Genomic DNA, 17,918 nt, shown 5'->3' on the forward strand with positions numbered 1-17,918 from the left:
TTATACTATATTTGACATCTCCTTTGAAGATGCTCTAAGTTGTTGAAACTAGAGGGGGGAAAATGAGTGTTTCACAACCTCAATTTCCAAGAAGATTTGATGCGCTTATTGAAGTAGGAGTGAGTAAAACAATAAAGGGGCCAACGACTTAAAAGTTTATTTATGGTCTTTGTTCTTTGTTTAATTAGGCTATTAATTAAAAAGTGGAATCAAAATATCCATTTCATCAGTGGTCCTGAGTCCTTTTTTTTATACTAATTAGTCTTCAGTCAATTTTCTTTTTCGAAAAGTTAATCACCAATGACTTTCCAGTCATCCACAACTCTGTTAGTCTTGATTGCTGCTTTTCACTGAACGCACAAATAAACGAGTAATGATATTCATGCTATATTTTTATATTATCTTAGATGATATTTGATGTGAACAGTCATATTATTTGAATTTGAATTAATCACATTTTTAAATTTAGTTCATTATTTAATAAACTAATAATTAAGAAAAACTAGTTAATTAAATGATGATTGTGGTATACGAGGATGAGTCTTTCTCGTTCTTTTCCTTGGGTTTTGCAAATTTTTCAAATGATATTGTTGTCCACATCAGATGTCATATAAGGTGATATAGAAATGTGGTATAAAAATATGAAGCTTTAATGAAAAGGGCTTGGGCCAACAAATATTTAACCAAAAACCATCAAAAAATGTTATTTAACTAAAAGAGCTCAAAGTTTAATGAAAAACCATCCAAAACTATTGACCACTGGTTAAACTTACAAGCCTAACCCGCTACAAATCTACACTTCCGTAAATACCCCTAAATGATTTGATATTGTATTGACTCTTCACCAACCTCAACCCAGTACGAAACCGCCATGATAACTCCCTGTCTTCCTATCAAATCGAATTCCCCCCATTTCAAAAACAACCAAATCAAAGTTCAAATCAAAGTTAAAAAAGGAAGCATTCATCAGAACAAAGTCGTCGAAAATAGTTCAAAGAAGTTCAATGGCAGAAACCAGTGAAAAAGTGTATGAAAAAAAAAAAAGAACCAAAACATAAAACTGTTTCTGGATAACCCAAAACATAACACTGTTTTTGGGAAAAAAAAAAAAATCAGATATAGTGTTTGTCTTGTTTGTGCACAAACACTGTATCTGGAAAGCAAAAAAAAAAATCTAGAAACAGTGACTTAAATTTCAGAAACAGTGACTTAGTTCCAGAAACAGTCTATGTTTTAACCTTTGACTGTTTCTTTTCTTTCATGTATCAGTTGAGTATGTTTAAGAAACATGGTGCTTATTTTGCTTTAAATTCAAATACAGTGAAATTCACTATTTCTTTTCTAACTTACATTTAAGAAACAATGTGTCTGTTTCACTTTGATCCAGAAACGGTGATTTAGATTCTAGAAACAGTAACTTAGATTCCATAAACAGTGACTTAGATTCCAGAAATAGTTTATTTTTACAGTCCAGAAACAGTGAGCCGTCGTTATTATTGAATAACATGCAAATCTCAAATTTATTTTCTGGAGAAACAAACGATGAACCCCACTGACGATGAAAAATTGAAAAACAGTACCTCGAATACACTATGAATAATAACGACGATCACATTTCAATGAAATAATACAAAATATAAATTAAATAACATGAGGATCTATATTTTTGTTTCAAAGAAAAAGAAGAAGGTCTGCAAAACAACGATGAACTCCATTAACGACGAAAATCTAGAACTCAACCTAAAAAAGTTAGGGGTAAAATCGACAAATCATAATTATTATAGTTGGACTAATTTAATACGGGCTTTGTACTAATCATTAAACAAACTTATAACATGATTTTTTTTATTAAAACTAAAACTTTTCAAGCGTTTTTCATTAGTTTTCCTATAAAAATATGATATGAATAACATTACTTCAAATAAATTGAAAAGATATTTAATGATCAATGTGACATGCATGAACAATAACGGAAATGTGTCATTTAACTAGGGGGGGAAGACTCAGTCACTACATATATATTGTGGTACAATCTATATTGGCTATAGGATGTCGACACACAAACTAGAACGACATTTGATTTGGCTTCTGAAATGAGTTGTCAGCTGTTGACTACTGAATTTTCTTTACCTCCACTGCCAAAAAAAACAGTGGCAACAACCACAGAGCAAGTGTGATTATTGTTGGCTTCGCTAGCTAAAACATGTTAAAAGGTCAAAAAGTGTGACGTCACGCTTATAAGAATAACTACTCTAGCAACAACCACGCTAACTTTGTGATTATTTGCTATTTTTCTTGTAGTCCGTTTAGTAGACAACTACCGATCAATATCAAATTTGATGATGTATTTGAGTTATGATCCAAAGAGAGTTATGGTATAGATATAAGCAGTTTTGGCACGGTACACTAATATATTAAGTGTGAACGCTTATTAAATGGAGTATTCAGATCATCCCTAATAGGTTGGAAAATTGAGATTGATATCAGTGGGTCAAAAAATTTGAGTTCTATCAGAGTGATTCTAATTCTTAAATCATTTTGATTCCTATACAACAATAAATTACCTACTTTTTTGGGGAGGAAAAAAAGTGAATAACCGATAGCAGGACAAAAATTAGATGACTAGAGACTCGCCTCTGTTAAACTCACAACGTAGCAATTACGTTATAGGATTCAAATTCACTTGAACCACTATGAAAGGCCTTATCAGAGCAACTCAATTTTGTAGTAGACCTTTCAATTGGAGCTATGCCACTCAGTTGAAACTATGATGATGATATTTTTATGTCTTCATATTCAATAAGTCAATGTATCCTAGAAAAACTCAGACATAAGAAAATAGATGACTGCAAAATTTAATTAACAAGATACTTGTAGGTGTTCGATCGCATTGAATGGGTCAATGTACCTGCCGTAGAAAAACTCAGACATAAGAAAAGGGACGACTTGCAAGTATCAAGGGATTTATGCTATATATAGTTAAAAGGGAAGTGCAAAAACTTGGAGGGATTTGAAATGAGTGGATATAATGCATCAAGGTTGAAATTAGTCATTTGTAAATCTTTGTTTATGTCTTTGCAATGCATTTCAAAACTCCTCCATCTAATATTATGCAGTTCATTTCTAACTATATTTAGTCTAAATTCATCGGTATTTTGCATATCGCTTACCCAAACATAGACTAAATGACACGACTGTTTAAAGTTTTTTCCTTGCATCAAAACAATGTAGTATGTTGTCCCGCTACTTAGTTCTTCCTTATGAAACACAGTTAGGATATTCGATTCCACCTAAGTTGCGCATAAAAAGCCCAAAGTCGATCCAAAGGAATGGAGTCGTAGTTTTGGACAAGTACAATAACACGACTCACAAACAACACCAAACTGAGTTGAGGATAATGTTGTTCATGTCGAAACCTTCTTGACATATTTACTAAGCTTCAGGATAAGCTTACCAGTGGTCGTATCCGATAAGGTCCGATTCGACCTTAACCAATTGCAGATGATAGTAGAAATGGATGTGGAGATGGAAGAAAGAAGGAAGGAGTACAGCTCCACTATTTTTGTATTATAATATTTTATCAAAATGACCGTTACAATTTTCTTTGGAGCTAGTGCTCTTATACAACTCACCACTAAGTTAATTGCCAACTGGGAATTTCTAACAAATTTCGTAAAAAAAAATTTCCTTAAAAAAAAATTCATATGTTTCTTCGTACAGCTGACATGAAATACAGGGTGAATTTTGGTACCATTTCTGCAATTTCAATTTACATGCCGCCTTGCCAATTCTTTCTAGCACTTCATAAAGGACCATAGAACTCGGGTATAACTTGTGACGAGCATGAGAGATCAAAGATTGCAATTGATAAGGAATCAACCTGAGATAAACTAATAATGGACTCGGATCAACCCAAAATCATATCAAAGCCCAATCTAGACTTGAAACCGCTATGATAATTAATTCAACTTTTAATAATTATTTTATCACTTCTTGTTGCTCCGTATGATTAATAATATTAATCATCCCAACGCTTTGTTAGTCATCTCACACAAAAAGTAGGGTGTGCAATCATTAGATTCTAATCGACGAGGACGTGAGACGATGCAAAACTCTTGATTGTTTTGGCAGATTAAAACCCAACCTTTTAATTCACCTTATTGTGAAGAGCTTATTTGACTCTTCAAGGCACAGACTATGAGTGGATATCTAGCCATATACCATAGTCCCCAAGTCCATACATAATGTATGAGGAGAACCTATTCAATTGCAACTTATGATGCAATACGATCTCTCTCCACACAATACTCTCAATGTCATTGTTAGCATGTGGATAGTCTATGTCAAACCCGAATGTGATTTTTTTATACATATATGATACTGCCCTTAAGCTGTCACAAATATATTATCTATCATGTTTAATACCTTGGAAGATTCCTTGATCATGTCGTAGAGTATTCTACTTTGTTGCACATTTACATGCACTATGAATAAGGGGATCACCTGAACATAGCACCTCTCTAGACCTAGGACATGACATATGTGATAGAATCACCGACCTACCCATCTGACAACTACTATGTCTCAGGTCTAAAGATATATATGCATAATTGCAATTCAAAGTCAATTGCTTGATATATAAACTCTATGTAACAACTCTGGTTTGTCAAGCAATTCAGAGTCAATTGCTTGATATATAAACTCTATGTAACAACTCTGGTTTGTCAAGCAATTCAGAGTCAATTGCTTGATATATAAACTCCATGAAAACCAGGACCGAATTGGCTGATACCAATGATATAGTCCAATTCGACCTTAACTAATTGCATATGATAATGGAGATGGAGATGGAAGGAAAAAGGAGAGGTATACCGTATATGTGGTCAGAGCTGCGACTTCAATAGATCCAGTCTCCCACGAGCAACATATTGAAAAGTGTATTTTTCATTTCTTAATCAATAAGATTACACACTGAGGTATTTATACACAAGGTACTAGAACACTTGTATGGTTGTATTGACAACTCACCTAACTAACCAAATACAAAAATACAACTGAAATAACAAAACTTAACATTGTTAAATTTTGTTATTTACAATATTACCCCTAATATCCCCCCCCCCCCCCCCTCAAACAAAACTAAGGTAATCTAAGTGAAAGTTTGTCTCTTAGAAGAAGAAATGTGGCTTTAGACAGAGCTTTAGTACAAATGTTTGCAGTTTGCTTTTGAGTGCAGACAAAATGAACAGAGACTTCCTTAGAAAGAACTTTATCTTGAATGTAGTGGTAATCGATTTCCATATGTTTGGTTCAAGCATGAAAAATTGGGTTCTTTGCTAAGGAGTTAGCAAATATGTTATCACACCAGAGCTTGGGATGACAAGGCAGAATTAACCCAACATCAGTTAAAAACTTGTAAATCTAAGTAATTTTAGCAGCAATGTTAGTTAAAAACCTGTACTCAGCTTCAGTAGATGAGCGTGCCACTGTTGGTTGTTTCTTGGCACTCCGACTAATGATAGAGCATCCCAAAAAGATACAAAAAACCTGAAGTGGATCTTCTATCTGTATGACAACCTGCCTAATCTGCATTGGAGAAAGCATTGATGTTGAGAGGCTTTGAACACTTGGGAAACCAAAGACCAAGATCAAGAGTACCCTTGAGGTACTTGAGAATCCTTTTAACTGCCTAAAAGTGTGATTCTCTGGGTTGTTGCATGAATTGACAAACCAAATTAACTGCAAATGATAAGTTTGGCCTATATTAAGTTAAGTACTACAAACCACCAACCTGTATTATGTAGGATCCTGCAGAAGGGGAGAGTTGTGATCCAGAGACGAAGTGTTGAAAGGGGTCGTACATGGTTTTGCACCATCCATGTGTGCTTTCTTGAAAAGATCCAAAATATATTTCGTTCAGGAAATGAATATCCCAGAAGAAGACCTTTTTACTTCAATGCCAAGGAAATAATGGAGAGGACCCAAATCCTTGATAGAAAAAAGTGTACCGAGTTGAGATATAGTATCCTTGCAGGCTTGAGAATTTAGACCAGTGACAAGAATGTTATCCACATAGACCAAAACAAACACTAAGGCAAGAGACTTTTTGACAAATAAAGAGTGATCATTCTGTGAACTAGTAAAACCTAGAGAAGATAAAGCTTTGTGCAACTTTTCATACCAAGCTCGAGGAGCTTATTTTAAGCCATATAGGCCTTGTTTGGTAGCTCGGATTATACTGACTATTTCAGTCGGATAGAATAAATAGTCATTGGATAGTACTGACTAAATTAGTCGAGCGTTTGATGAATGTCGGATTAATGACTGTATTCTTTATACTGTGTTTGGTACTTGTTAAGAATATTTTTAAATTGATAATTAAAAATAATAATTACAAATGTGTTTTTAAAAATAAAAGTTCACAATCCAAAAAAAAAAGAAAAAAGAAAAGCAAATAAAAAAACCATCAATTCTTTCGTCACCATCATCATCTTCCTTTTCTTTCATCCACCAACCAATCAAATTTGCAGAAGCAAATCTCCAAATTATTGATCGGAGCTTGCTCACCCAGCAAGCAAAAAGTCCATGTCCATGCTTTACAAGGGAGTCAACGCAACCAAAAACGCAGGTGAAATAAAAAAACCCCAGTTTTGAGTTTTTAATCCATTGAACCCAAAACCCAGATGAAATCTTTTCCAGTTTTGAGTTTAATCATCGAACATCATCAAAATCAAATAACAATTCAGCCAAAAACCCAAATAATGTCTCTCCACAACATGAACGGTGTGACTTGGATTCGATTTGCCACCTCTGGTTTTCTGTTCAAAATCTGCTTGATGCTAATCGGAGGTGGGGATGGAGAAAGAGGGAAAGAAGGAATAGCTTAGTTGAGAAGGAGTTCCTGATGTGTAGAAGCAGATGTCAAGATGGTTGGAGCAGTTGTTTTTGCTTTAGTGTGAAGTTCGTGAACCCGACTAAATAATACCAAGGCATTGGATGGGATAAGCAAACGTGCATAAGGGGTATAAAAAATGGTGGGGCCGGATTAATAATCCGGTGCTTATTTAGTCCAAAACTCACCAAACACCTGTTTCGTATTATATAGTACAATCCGATGTCTTATAGGGTGTGCCAAACGAGGTCATAAGGACTTATGTAGTTTACACATATGATTGAGTTTAGTAGGTTCCTTAAAACCAAGAGGTTGGACCACGAACACAGATTCTGAGATATTACCATGCAGAAATCATTACTCATATCTAATTGATTCAAAAACCAATTGAACTTCCCTGCCATAGTGAAAAGTAACCTAATTGTAACTGGCTTGGAAATTGGACTAAAGGTTTTTGTGTAGTCCAAGCCTTGTTGTTGATGGAACCCTTGCAACCAATCTAACTTTGTACCTGTCTATAGAGCCATCAGACTTTCCTTTTATCCTGAATACCTATTTGCATCCCACCAAATTATTTGAAGATGTGTATGGAACCAAGGACCAAGTACCAATACTAAGAAGAGCATTCAATTACTCTTGCATAACTTGTCTTCATTGGGGGTGTTTTGAGGCTTATAGATAAGTAGAAGGGATATAATCCTGAGATATATGAGATAGGATATAATGTTTAGTTGTTGCAAAACCTTTAGGTTTGAAAATTCCAGATTTGGATCTGGTTTGCATAAGGTGAAGGTTAGGATTGGTTGGAGGGTTGGTTGCAGAATGTGTTGTAGGGTTAATAGCAGTATGAATTGCAGGTATAAGATTAGAGACATGAGTGAGTGCAGGATTTGGATGCATTGGTGCAGGGGAAAAGGTATTGAAAGTTAGGGTTGTAGAAATGGAATTCATGGAGGATTGAACCTGTGTAACTATGGAGGATATAGAATTGAGTTGTATGTGATGAAATGGGAAATAAACCTCATCAAATATAACATGTCTTGAGAGATAGATTTTCCTTGTAGTGAAATCCAAGCATTTGTAACCTTTGTGTTGCAGACTGTATCTCAAAAAACACACAAGATTGACTATTGGGATCAACCTTGGAAGAGACATGTGGCTTTAACCAAGGAAAGCATATGTAGCCAAAAACCCTTAGTGTGGAATAATCTGGTGATTTGTGAAAGAGAGATTCCTAAAGAGAACATTTTATAGCAGTAGGCATGCGATTGATCAAATAAACAATTGTTGAGAAAGCATTTACCCAGTATTCATGAGGAACTTTAAAAGTTGCAAGGAGAGTTCTTGCAGTTTCTACCACATGTCGATGCTTCTTTTTAGCACAACCATTCTGTTCTAGAGTATGAGGACAACTGAGTTGATGAGATATGCCATGATATTTCAAGAATTGAGAGAAATTAGTGCTAATAAATTCCCCACCAGAGTCAGATCGAAGAGCAACAATCTTGGTATTTAACAGATTTTCAACCATTGACTTGAATGTAATAAAAGTATGAAGCACATCAAACTTGTATTGAAAAGGAAAAAAACCAACAGTACTTGGTGCAATCATCCACAAATATTATGTAATATCTGAAACCATTTACAGAGAATAAGAGTGCTAGTCCCCAAACATTAGTGTGCAGTAGCTTTAATGGTTTGCTTGTATTACAAGGTACTAAAGTGAAAGACAATTTGGAACATTATTCCAAAGCACAACTTGAACACAAAGGACTTATTCAATCTATTAGAAATAGAAATACATGATTGAGAGACAATTTTATTTAAGATTTTGAAGGAATGATGGCCTAATTGATGCCATACATCTTGAGAGGTTTTAGATGTTGCAACAAGAGCATTTTGAGTACCAGCAATGGAGGAAGATGTGTGAAATGGATAAAAGCCATCTTTCACATAGCCTTTAAAAAGCATCTTTTCCGAAGAAAGATCATTCACAGTAAAGTGAAAAGGATATAGGTGAATTGTGCACCAATTGTCAAAAATGAATTCGTTCGCAGAGAGCAAATCTTGTTTTAATGTAGGAACATGTAAAACATTCTTAAGATTAAAACAATGTGTAAAAGTAGGAATAGTAGAAGAACCAGAGTGAAGAATGGGCAAACCTTTGCCATCTCCAATGTACACTTGCTTAGGACCACTGTAAGACTCAAGATTCTGCAGATGAGCATATGAGTTGGTCATGTGAGAACTTGCACTAAAGTTAAGAATCCAAGATGGAGTAGTGGATGATGTTGTAGCACATGAAGCAGACTGAGAATTCTTATTGCCATAGGTAAGATTCATGCGATAAGGACAATCAATAACCACATGATCATACTGCAGACAAATTTGACATGGATTTCTTCTGCCAGAGTTGTTGAAATTAGATATTGAACCATGATTATTGTACCTCTGATTATTGTTGCGAGAGATATTCCTTTGATTATTGTTGTTGTTCCTGAAATTGGAGAAATTCATTGATTATGTGAATTTCTAAGGTTTGAGAAATTGCGATCGACACCACAGCCTTGATTGGAGTTGAAATTGGATGCATTCTAAGAAACATGGGCCTGAGAATTTGGAGAATCTGTTGGTGTAGGGAGAATACCAGCAGATGAATGTAAGGCTTGGATTGGAGCTGAGGAGGATTTCTTGCAATTGTTGAGTTGAACTTCCTTATTGGGAAGATGACCATGAAGTTCAACAAGAATTGTGGATCCGAGACGGAATTGAACCGCATAAACAAAAGAATCATATTCACGAGGCAATCCGTGCAAGGTAACTGCGATGAGTTATGAATCATCAACAGGAGCACCAGTGCTGGCAAAACCGTCAGCAATTTCTTCGATTTGATGGAGATAGATCGAGGCAGTTGATTCGCCCTTGGTGATGTTGCGAAAACGAGAACGAAGCTCGTGAATGTGAGACTACGAAGCCGTCGCAAATCTAGATTCAAGCTTAGACCAGAGTTCCCAAGCTAAATTAACACCAACATCATATGTAATCAAAAAATCAGAGAGAGTGAGTTAAGCCAGATCAAGATGTTTTGATCATTCTCATACCAGATCACAAATTCAAGATTAAGCGTTTAAGTACGATTTCCTAATGAATAGCGAAGAAATTTGGGAAGAGCAATCACAAAGCCGTCGATGATTCCGATGATGTTGTAATAGTGGAAGATCGAAGCAAATAAAGCACTCCAGGTGAGGTAATTTGTGGTGGTGAGCTTAATCGGAACCATTGATCCATTCTTGTGGATCGTGATTAAAGAAATCGATGGCGGTTCAAAAGAATTAGGGCACATATTCGTGACTTGAGAGAGCTCAAGATGAACATGAGAGGTAGAAACAGAGGAGAGAGAGGGAGCAGCTGCCATTGTTGCAGGCTAGGGTTTGAAGAATTTTCAAAGGTCAGTGAGCGGGAAGCGAAGAGGATCGCAAAGGTTGTTAGGCAATGGCGATGGATACCATATTGGAAAGTGTATTTTCATTTCGTAATCAATAAGATTACACACTAAGGTATTTATACACAAGATACACACTTGTATTGAAAGCTCACCTAACCAACCAAATACACAAATACAACTGAAATAACAAAACTTGACAATATTAAGTTTTGTCCTTTACAATATTACCCCTAATACAACAGACCCCTAGCGTCTACAAACATGACTCTTCGACACAACACAAACGACAGGCAAACACTATTGCCACCACAAGAAGAAATTAGCTTGTAACTATGTTGTAGTAAAGCCTGAAGTTACTTCAGAAAAACATAGTATATACTAAGCTGAATTTGATTCCATCGAACTTTGTAGCCCCTATGTTTATTGTTTCGCTAAATTAAGACAAATGATACAACAAAAATGGAGATGTAGGAGAGCTGCAGAAAAACAAGGAGGGGACATCTGGAAAAAACAAGCCAAAACAAAACAAAACAAACACTCAAGGCTAATCCAGGTTTGTCTGTCCTTATAGCCGTCCTCCATTCACTTGAAAGAACACCAACAAAATCAATCACAAATCATTTAAGATATAGACGCATAAGCACGTTCAACATTCCCTGTGTCATTCACAATAGATATTACCGTTTAAGTAGAACCCCAAATTGGAGCTAAATGAACGCCAAAACGGATCATATTTGTCATTGAAACCCTAAAGGCCTCAGAGCGGTAATTTAAGTTGCACGAAACATGGGACGCCTTGCAAGTCTAGGAAATGAACATCACCACAAGCGACAACAAATTAGAATCAAGGCAGATATGGATTATTTTACGTCTCTATGCCATTGATGTTCAAATATGCAACTGAAAAAGAAAAAACAGTCAAAGCGTCCACATATAATAATGGGCTCAACAACTCTAAAACCCACAAAAGTTATGCATCATTAACAGATTTCTCTATCTTAACAATGGCATTATTCAAAACTTCAGCTAATTCCGTTTTTCACACATTGCAGGGAGGCCAAACTTACAACCACACAAGGAATGGACGAGAGCATCTAAGAGAGGCAAGAGTATGCCAAAGCTTTCTCCTCACTAAGCTCATCTGCAGTTGCATCCAACTTCTTCCTCGAAAACTCGTCAATAGAGAGTCCTATACAAATGTAAACAAGAAAAAAATATTAGAACTCTGAATAGTCACAATCAAATTAAATTGTCAAGTAATGCAGAGACTGCAGACTCTTACCTTGAACAATCTTCCACTCTCCATTTTGGCAAGTGACTGGGAATGAAAAAATGAGACCCGAAGGTACATTGTATGAGCCGTCTGAGTAGACACCCATGGAAACCCAAGTGCCCTGAATGTATGGTCAAATAAATAATAAGCATATAATAGATCCCTATGGCATGTTATAACTGAAAATCAAACAGAACCATAGGTACCTCTGGGGTTCCAAGTACCCAATCACGAATGTGATCACAAGCAGAACTTGCAGCAGATAATGCACTTGACAGCTTACGGGCCTTGATGATTGCAGCACCACGTTGTTGAACAGTGGAAATGAATTCTCCATTCAACCTTCAAAAAAACAAGTGCTTCACTGTAAGTAAACCTAATAATAGGACTAAAGTGAGTTTTAAACCTAGATCAAATCTTGTACCATGCATCATCAGCAACAAGCTCACGGACACATTTCTCTCCAGATGGTGTCTTGACAGTTGCATGGTTGACATCAGGATACTGAGATGATGAATGGTTTCCCCAGATAATAACATTCTTCACATCGGAAACTTGAACATTCAATCTCTCTGAGACCTGGCCCAACGCCCTGTTATGATCTAGTCTAGTCAGACAGGTGATGTTTTTCTCAGGAATTGATGGTGCAAATTCCTTCAAGATCAATGCATTGGTGTTTGCGGGATTAGCAACAACCAAAACCTGCAAAATAGGAAAGGGAGTGTAATGTCAACTCAATTTGAGTTTCTAACTGCAACAAGTGTTTCTTGTTGTATAGAAAAGAAAAAAATTCTTATGCCATCAATTAGATCCGATCCTAAATGATGAAGGTGATTGAAAACTAAAAAAAGCTATTTGGTTTCCAAGGGGGTTGATCAAACCCCTTATGCAAAACATAATACATTATTAAACTTGCATCTGTGGAACCAACTACATAATTTAAATAAGAAAACAGAGAAGATAGCATAACACCATTGAAACAAAATGACATGAAAATAGAATTGTGTATCTGAATCGTGCACAAATCCATATCATTACCAAATAACATATGCCTAATAAAATCAACAAAATACCCAATAATTTTTGTTACATTTAAATATTTGTTTACCTTGCAGTTGGGAGCGGCATGCTTTTCCAGTGCAGAAGCTTGGGACTTGTAGATGGAAACGTTCTTTGTCATGACGTCTTTCCTTTCCATGCCTTCTTTCCTTGGGAAGCCACCCACCATCACGGCGATGTTGACTCCAGTGCATGCCTCTACAACATCAGTTGTAGCAACAACACCTGATACAATACACAACAAGTACCAGTTACATCAAACTCCACCACAACATACACACATAAAAGCACAGTTCCATATACAGATAACAAATCAGTCGAGTATTTCTATTCGATATTTACCTTTAAGCAGAGGGAAAGCGGCATCCACCAACTCCATCTTGACACCATTCAAAGCCTCAGCAGCTGGTGGAATATCGAGCAAGTGCAGAATCACTGGCTGATCCGCTCCGAGCATGATTCCCCTTGCGATCATTGGCACAAGCGCATATCCAATTTGTCCTTCAAATCCACAATATAAACAATTTCACACATCCCTCACTCGAAAATCATCCAAATTCACAACTCATCCAAATCGGATCGTCACTTCAACAAATCACACGCCATATCATTTCAAAACATCGATCTAATTACTACTTCGTCGATCCTCTCACTCTCAGTCCTAGCACATGCACACACCCCCCCCCCCCCACATACACACATACACACATATACATATACATATACATATACATATACATATATATATATATATTATTAATCATGTACAGATCTAAACGGTGCATCAATCATATAAACTTACACGTTAACAAGCAAGAACAAGATCGTAGATCTAGAAGATCGACCAGGACTAACTGAAAAATCGAAGAAACAGTGAGATTATGGATTCAATACAGTACCTGCGGCTCCAGTGACAAGGACGCGAGCTGGTTCTTTCGCCATGGATTCCGAAGAACTGAGGAGGGAGACGAATCGATCGATCTGGGGTAGCGAAGTGGATTTGCAGATGAGAAGAGCTTACAGCGAGAGAGTAAAGGAGACGGAGGGAAGAGGTATTTATATGCGTGGAACTTATGTTGCCAAGGAGATGCAATAGCTAAAGAAGGGATAGCTCGAAACGACTGCGTTTTGAAATTAAGTGGACGCTTTGACGGCGGCATGTTTCGGCGTCAAGCCAGTGACTCGGAGAGGACGTGGTGGTAAGGTGCGTGATGCGGAAGAGGCGGAAGAGGGATATTCCGTTTAGATTCGGTCTCGTGATGTGTGTCCTAACTACCAATTGTCATGATCCCTGCGTAGTTTTCAAAGTTTATAAACCAATGGGTCTTGTTTAAGCTGAAGTTGCCACGTGGGTAGAGAGTACACCAATAAGTCAATGAGATGAGTGAGAATAACTTTCTCCCCTGCAATTTCATTTCCTATCTCATATTGCTCCGATCCCTAATTCCTAAATCCTAAACCTTTGTTTGATGAGTACACCAATAAGTCAATGAGATGAGTGAGAATAACTTTCTCCCCTGCAATTTCATTTGCTATCTCACCTTGCTCCGATCCCTAATTCCTAAATCCTAAACCTTTGTTTGAATCTCAACGTCCACTAATTTTGTACCAAACACGATTTGTGCAGGTCTTTTCATGAGTTCTTAATGTTAGTTGAGTACTCGATTGTCCAATTGTCCAATAGATTGACCTGCAATAGTACTTATAGCTTCTCCCAATTCAACTAAGTCGTCATGAGTGGAGCTCCTACCATAACATAATCAGCAGATCCAAGATGCACTCTTACAAGTAAAGGCGGTTCATAGAAAGTAAACATTTTCTTCCCTGTAAAATATAAAAAATATATAGAATAATTATTATTACTTTTTGCTAGATTTATGTCTCGTTACATACTTATTTCGTCAAACTGCAAATTTCAATTACATGCGCAACACGTATGAAGAATTAATACTGAATTAGGCATTAGCTATTTATTTAATTCACACCAAGTAAACTCATTGCTAACTAGTTAAGAGAAAAGCGTGTTTGTATTAACCAGTAAAATTCAAGTTACATATTGTTTGGGCCCAAAATAACAATTTGGACCAAGAGTGACAAAATGGGCCAAGACTTTCAGACCAACAGTTTTCTGGGTGTGTCATGGGCCGGCCAGGCACCTTGTCTAGTTGGTTTTGGTCGAGTCCTTTTGCAAGAATAAGTGATTTGGATAAAGATGAAGATTGAGTTTTTATACCACCAGGGGTGTTAATGTTGAGAGCACCGAGAGTTAGGGAATGAATTTGGTTCATTATGAAGGAGGGTTCAAAGTCCCAATTAAGTTAGGATTAGCTGAGTCCTAGTTAGATCAGGATAAGGAGTCTAAGTCCGGGTGTGGTTCTAACTTGGGCAGGAGCGGGTTCACTACTATAAATAGAGGAGGGAGTGCACCATTCAAGCCTTCTCCAATTCAACACACAAACTGCCATGCGCAAACTCTCGCTCTACGCAAAACCTCTCAACAACCTTGAGATTTTTAATATCCTTTTTCACCAACACATCTTCATTTTGGATAAACATCATTATGAAGGCAACCGGCTACACCTTCAGTTTGGATAAACAGTACTGGAGTCGTAGAATTAGCCGACGAGGAACACCTTCAGTTTGGATAAACAGCATTGTGTCGAGGCCGACTGATTACCTATCCAAGCCTCGGTCGAGAAGGATTTTCGAATCTTTATTGGTAGAGGTCATTTCATTAGCCTTCTTTACGAAGTGAGGTGTTACGAATTACTAAGGCCAAGACGTGTTCCTTCATTGGCCGCAATCGCAAGATCAAGAAGTCAGCATTTCTCAACACCACATCAACACATTTTACTCCTTGACCGACGAGTTGGCACGCCCCGCACACAACCTAAGGACGTAGTTAGCTTATTAGTTACTCGACTTGCGAGCCACGTAGGCTTGGTAGTTTTTTAGGGTCAACATTTTGCCACACCCAGTGGGATCAATGCTAAAGCCTCAGAGTCATGAGGCACGATCAGTGAAAAAGAAAACAATCATGAGAAAGTCAACAACTGATCTGCCAGTTCAAAGCCCCGGACAAAATTTGTCACATGCACAAAATCCTCTTGTTACTGTGACACCTGAGCCTGCAAGTGCAACACACCAAGAAAAGGAAGTTTGTCTCGGTAGCTAGCCTCGCAATGCAAAAATTCCCAACAAAACCGCAGGTGTTTTCATTGAAGGGATAGTGGAGGACTGCGATGAACATGGTGGTGAAGGCTCTGATCCCCCAACTAGGTTGTTTCTTCGAAGATGACTTGATGAGCAATCTCGGCAGGTTGAACAAACAGTTGGCCAAAAAATGAACAGTTTGCTCGAGGTGATATGAAGTAATAGTGATACACACACCAAATTGCTCAAACTATTGGTTAGTAGAGCCTTCGAAGGGGGGCCTATTGATCAGTCCCAACAATCTCCATTCAAAAGTAATTCACTACAAGTTGAAACATGATCTACTCGGTTCAAAATGATTGACTTGGAGAAAAGAGGAGGATCAAGCCATAGATCAAACGAATCTGAGCAGAGAGTGGATACAACATTCGTCGATATGTCCAAATGATGATCGATTTAGCCTTGAAGAAAGGGCCGAAGTTCCCGAAATTCATCCATCCATACCTAGCTTACGTAGAGAAGTTTGAATATCCTAAAGGTTTCAAGATCCTATATTTCATCATTTTTACTGGAGAATCTTCCCTATCCTCGTTAGAACACGTAGCTTGGTTCACCGCTCAATGCAGAGATGTTAACAATAACTTCCATAAATTGCATTTATTTAATTTCTCGTTGACAGGCTCGACATTTACATGGTACATCAACCTTCCACCTAACTCCATCCAGAGTTGGGAGGAATTAGTAAAAAAATTCCATGAACAATTCTATCGATTGAGGATGGAAATGTTAGTTTCTTCATTGGCCAAGATGACTTAAGCATCTGATGAGTCACCACTGGATTATCTTACAAGGTTTAAATCGGCCAAAAATTGGTGCCGAGTACCTTTCCCTAAAGTTGAATTTGCCAGGCTTGCATTGAATGGGTTAGACGTGGAGTACAAAAAGAAATTTGTGGGGGCAAACTTCCGTGACATGTATGAACTAGCTCAACATGTTAAGCAATATGACTATTTACTCCAAGAAGAAAAGGCTTCGAAGTCCCCGTCCAGAGGAACAATTTACAAAAACCCCACGGTCAGTTTTGCATCAGTCGAAGCAGACGAATATGCTAGCGTAGACGCGACCGAGATAATAATCGACAAACCATATATATGCAAGGCATTGGCTCATGCCAATCCTAAAGATGCCAAGACTCGATCGGCCCCTGAAGAGCCTCCTGTCAAGACAGCAAAAGTTTATATTGTCGACATTACTAAGGCTGACACCATCTTTGATCAGTTGTTACTTGCCAAAAATTATCAAACTTCGGCTTGGGCATAATATTCCTAAGGCCGATGAATTGAAAGGGAAAACGTATTGCAAGTATTATAACTTGAACAAGCACACGACAAATAACTGCGTTATGTTTTGAGATGTCATCCAAAGTTGGATTAACAATGGTAAACTCAAGTTTCTAGAAAAGAAAATGGGCGTCGACATCGACCTATTTCCTACGGCGACAATAAACATGGTGGACGTTCGTCTACCTAAAGATAAAGGAAAAGGAAAGGCTAAGTTCATTCCAATGCTACACGTTCCAAAACAAAACTCTCGACCACGGCTCAAGATCGATTGACATCGACCTATTTCCTACGGTGACAATAAACATGGTGGACGCTTGTCTACCTAAAGATAAAGGAAAAGGAAAGGCTAAGTTCGTTCCAATGTTACACATCCCAAAACAAAACTCTCGACCATGGCTAAGTTCGTTCCAATGCTACACGTCATAAAACAAAACTCTCGACCACGGCTCAAGATTGATTTATTTTCAAACGAGCTGCCCAGAGATTTTTCAGGACCAGCTGTTATCAAGCCCATGTCAGGTTCCAGCGTAGAGGACGCGGATAGGTCAATGATTTTATGTAGTCGGTACAAAGCAAACGTCATCTTCATCGAGCCCAAGGAGAAACCACCTAAGGCTACCATGTAACGGCCGCAGTGACACATCAAAAGGTGCTTGGCACAGGCCAATGTCAGAGAGTTTTCAATAGGCTCGGCCCTCAAACACGGATCGATGAGCCATCTTCAGCCAGACGGCGCCTTGATTTCGACACATC

At 37.5% G+C, this 17,918-nt stretch overlaps 1 protein-coding gene across 1 annotated transcript; it reads right to left on the reverse strand.

Moving 5' to 3' along the window:
* Positions 1-11,175: 11,175 nt before the first annotated feature.
* Positions 11,176-13,738, reverse strand: LOC126596270 (malate dehydrogenase). Its single transcript, XM_050262794.1, has 7 exons — positions 13,569-13,738; positions 13,012-13,170; positions 12,719-12,894; positions 12,035-12,312; positions 11,817-11,952; positions 11,620-11,731; positions 11,176-11,526 (listed from the first exon to the last, which is right to left on the reverse strand). Exons 1-7 carry the CDS (start codon positions 13,609-13,611, stop codon positions 11,432-11,434), a joined length of 999 nt encoding a protein of 332 aa, XP_050118751.1. The 5' UTR covers positions 13,612-13,738; the 3' UTR covers positions 11,176-11,431.
* Between the last annotated feature and the right edge of the window lie 4,180 nt (positions 13,739-17,918).

The sequence above is a fragment of the Malus sylvestris genome, chromosome 13 (assembly GCF_916048215.2).
Source record: "Malus sylvestris chromosome 13, drMalSylv7.2, whole genome shotgun sequence".
Taxonomy (NCBI): Eukaryota; Viridiplantae; Streptophyta; class Magnoliopsida; order Rosales; family Rosaceae; genus Malus; species Malus sylvestris.